The sequence below is a fragment of the Histoplasma capsulatum genome, genomic scaffold (assembly GCF_000149585.1).
Source record: "Histoplasma capsulatum NAm1 scaffold_4 genomic scaffold, whole genome shotgun sequence".
Lineage (NCBI taxonomy): Eukaryota > Fungi > Ascomycota > Eurotiomycetes > Onygenales > Ajellomycetaceae > Histoplasma > Histoplasma mississippiense.
In genome coordinates this window covers 2,368,427-2,371,617 of record NW_001813979.1, presented here as the reverse complement: position 1 = coordinate 2,371,617, position 3,191 = coordinate 2,368,427, and the positions used below count along the sequence as shown (strand labels likewise).

Below are 3,191 nucleotides of genomic sequence, written 5' to 3'. Positions count from 1 at the left end.
CTTTATCCTCCCCCCTTCAAAACAGCTCACCACAGAACCGACCTCTTGCCCTTACTTATCACTCCTGTCATCCTCAAATTAACGTACATGTACATGTACAAAGCTTAGATCCCACGAGACAGTAAATAAGTAAAAAAACGACAACATGGCTTAAACCCATCCAATTCCGTTTAATTAAAATGCCCTCTGCGCATCGCTCCTCTTCGATTGTTGTTTGAACTGCAAAAACATTCTTCCAATACCTCAAGCGCCGTGACCGGAATGGAGGATATAAATTTATTCGACCAGGCGAGACGAGAAGATGCTGAAAGGGAAAGGAAAGGAAAGGAGGAAAAGAAAAAAAAAAAAAAAAAAAAATCCAACATGAAGCGGACTAAAATGGAAATAACAACAGTAGAAATAATAGGGAAAATAGATAAAAGCGCTGAAAACATGGGAAATGGCGTAAAAAGACGCTGTAAACAGAAAGGCAAAAGCAAAACGAAAAAGAAAACAGGGGAAAAGGATGAAGAGAAAAAAAAAAAAAAAAAAAAAAAGAGCCCCAACTCCAAGCAAAAGTCTTCCGGAAATTAGTCAATGTATCCCCATTTTTCAAAAATTTGACCACTAAAAGCAGAAAGTAATGCAAGACTTATCAAACCCGCTTTACATTTAGAAAGGGGAAAAGGGAAAAGAGAAGCGTGTGACATGGACAGAAAAATCAATCAACAATCAACCAACCAAGCAACCAACAAATCAATCCTCATCTCTTCGCATGATACCCCATCCTCGACTTCGTAACAACCCGCGAAACACGCAGCAGCCGCTCCAAGAACCCCGATAAGTGCCTCCCAGATTTCCTCACCACCCTCTTCGACGAGTCCTACATACCCGACCTAGCAGATCGCGCCTCGCCGTTTGCCTCGCCTATCCACGCATCCGATGACATCTTGCGTGAAGGGCTTCCGGCAGACATCTTCATATGTATGTGCGAGTGGGACATGTTGCTCGAGGAAGGGCGGGAGTTCGCGCAGCGCCTGGAAGGAATGGGGAAAAGAGTGCGGTCGATGACAGTCGCGGGACAGCGGCATGCGTGGGATAAGAGCGCGAACCCGCTGCGGGACCAGGGGTCTGTGGATGCTATATACAGACAGGCGTGTCAGGAAATGGAGCTTATTTTTGAGAGTGAGCGCAAGTAGATGTAGATCAAGACTAGTCAGGCTGGGTTGTCTGGCTGCTTCTTTTGGTTGTCTTATATATGTATAGTATATATAGTTAGTATATATAGTATAGACTTAGTTTTCTTTGATGACATAGGTTTTTTTAAATATATCGGTTTGGTTAGATTTGCATGTTATATTATTATATCTTCCTTTTTATATCATGGAGTTTATAGAGATGATCCGCAACTCAATGGGCACATACATTATTATTATATTACGGAACCATCCTCCAGGAGAATCGAGCCCGCCCGCATCCATCTATCAAACCAGCTTAGCTTGTTCTTTGTTCCAAAAACACTATTTATTTATTCCTTTTCCTTTTCACTCTACTTTATCCTCCCCCCTTCAAAACAGCTCACCACAGAACCGATCTGCCCTTACTTATCACTCCTGTCATCCTCAAATTAACGTACATGTACATGTACAAAGCTTAGATCCCACGAGACAGTAAATAAGTAAAAAAACGACAACATGGCTTAAACCCATCCAATTCCGTTTAATTAAAATGCCCTCTGCGCATCGCTCCTCTTCGATTGTTGTTTGAACTGCAAAAACATTCTTCCAATACCTCAAGCGCCGTGACCGGAATGGAGGATATAAATTTATTCGACCAGGCGAGACGAGAAGATGCTGAAAGGGAAAGGAAAGGAAAGGAGGAAAAGAAAAAAAAAAAAAAAAAAAAATCCAACATGAAGCGGACTAAAATGGAAATAACAACAGTAGAAATAATAGGGAAAATAGATAAAAGCGCTGAAAACATGGGAAATGGCGTAAAAAGACGCTGTAAACAGAAAGGCAAAAGCAAAACGAAAAAGAAAACAGGGGAAAAGGATGAAGAGAAAAAAAAAAAAAAAAAAAAAAAGAGCCCCAACTCCAAGCAAAAGTCTTCCGGAAATTAGTCAATGTATCCCCATTTTTCAAAAATTTGACCACTAAAAGCAGAAAGTAATGCAAGACTTATCAAACCCGCTTTACATTTAGAAAGGGGAAAAGGGAAAAGAGAAGCGTGTGACATGGACAGAAAAATCAATCAACAATCAACCAACCAAGCAACCAACAAATCAATCCTCATCTGTCCCCGTCATCCCCTCCTCTTCACTCTCCACCTCATCATTCACCGTCACACTCCCATCCGTCGTCTCATCATCATCAAACTCGTCCTCGTCCTCCCGATCATCCACCCCTGGAATCCCCCTCCACTCCAAATAATCATCCACAACCCACCTCCGGCTCCTGGGCAGATGATACGGATCGAACGGGAAATACGCATCAAGCTGCGGACCCAGGTCGTCGTCCGCCTTGATCTCGCGCTCGACGTTGCCGAAGCGGGACTGCATCGCCAGCACCGCGCGGCTGCGGAAGGAGGAGATGCGGATTCTCTTGTTCGTCTCGATGAGGGTGTAGAGGTACATGAAGTGGAGGTGGTGGGTGAGGCGGGCAAACTCGGAGACGATGGCTGGGGAGCAGATTTTTAAGGGGTTGAGTTTCGAGTTGATGGCGGGGGAAAGAACGTTTTTGATCTGTGGGGGAAAGCGGGCGTCGTCGAGGTCGAGGTCATATAACCAAGCTGAAGAGGCCGGGGTGGTGGTGATGTCGGCATCTAGCGCGGCGGTGGTCAGATCGCGCCAGCGGAAGCAGAAGATGTAGAGGAGGGCTTGGGCGGTGGAGTAGAAAGGGCCGTAGCGTTTCAGGTCGGGTCCGCGACAAGTAGGTTCGTATTCGGCCTGGAGATTTTGGAGGTGTGTGCCGAGAAGGTCGAAGACGTCGCGGACGACTTCGCTGGAGACGTGGGCGCCGCGGGCGACGAAACTTGCGAGATATGCAGCGGCATATTGGCGGATGATTGTTGGTTCGGATCTGGAAAAGATGATCTGCACGCAGGTGGTGGCGAAGCGGTCGATGAAGATTGGGGAGGATTGGGAATAGTGGAAAAGGAGGAATTGGGTGCGCCTGAATGGGGTAGGTAGGAAGGATGAGGGTTTGGAAATG

The 3,191-nt window shown here is 45.8% G+C and overlaps 2 protein-coding genes across 2 annotated transcripts in view; one reads left to right on the top strand and one right to left on the bottom strand.

The window, feature by feature from the left end:
* Positions 1 to 980: 980 nt before the first annotated feature.
* HCAG_04704 (predicted protein) lies at positions 981 to 1,178 on the top strand (the record flags this gene model as incomplete). Its single annotated transcript, XM_001540814.1, has 1 exon — positions 981 to 1,178. One exon carries the CDS (start codon positions 981 to 983, stop codon positions 1,176 to 1,178), a length of 198 nt encoding a protein of 65 aa, XP_001540864.1.
* Positions 1,179 to 2,263: 1,085 nt separating this feature from the next.
* Positions 2,264 to 3,191, bottom strand: part of HCAG_04703 (RNA polymerase I-specific transcription initiation factor RRN3 family protein) — a gene marked incomplete at both ends in the record, with an annotated part of 2,316 nt that continues 1,388 nt past the window's right edge. The window contains one exon of the mRNA XM_001540813.1: positions 2,264 to 3,152. Coding sequence (XP_001540863.1) covers positions 2,264 to 3,152 — 889 coding nt within the window. The remainder of the gene's footprint in view (positions 3,153 to 3,191) is intronic.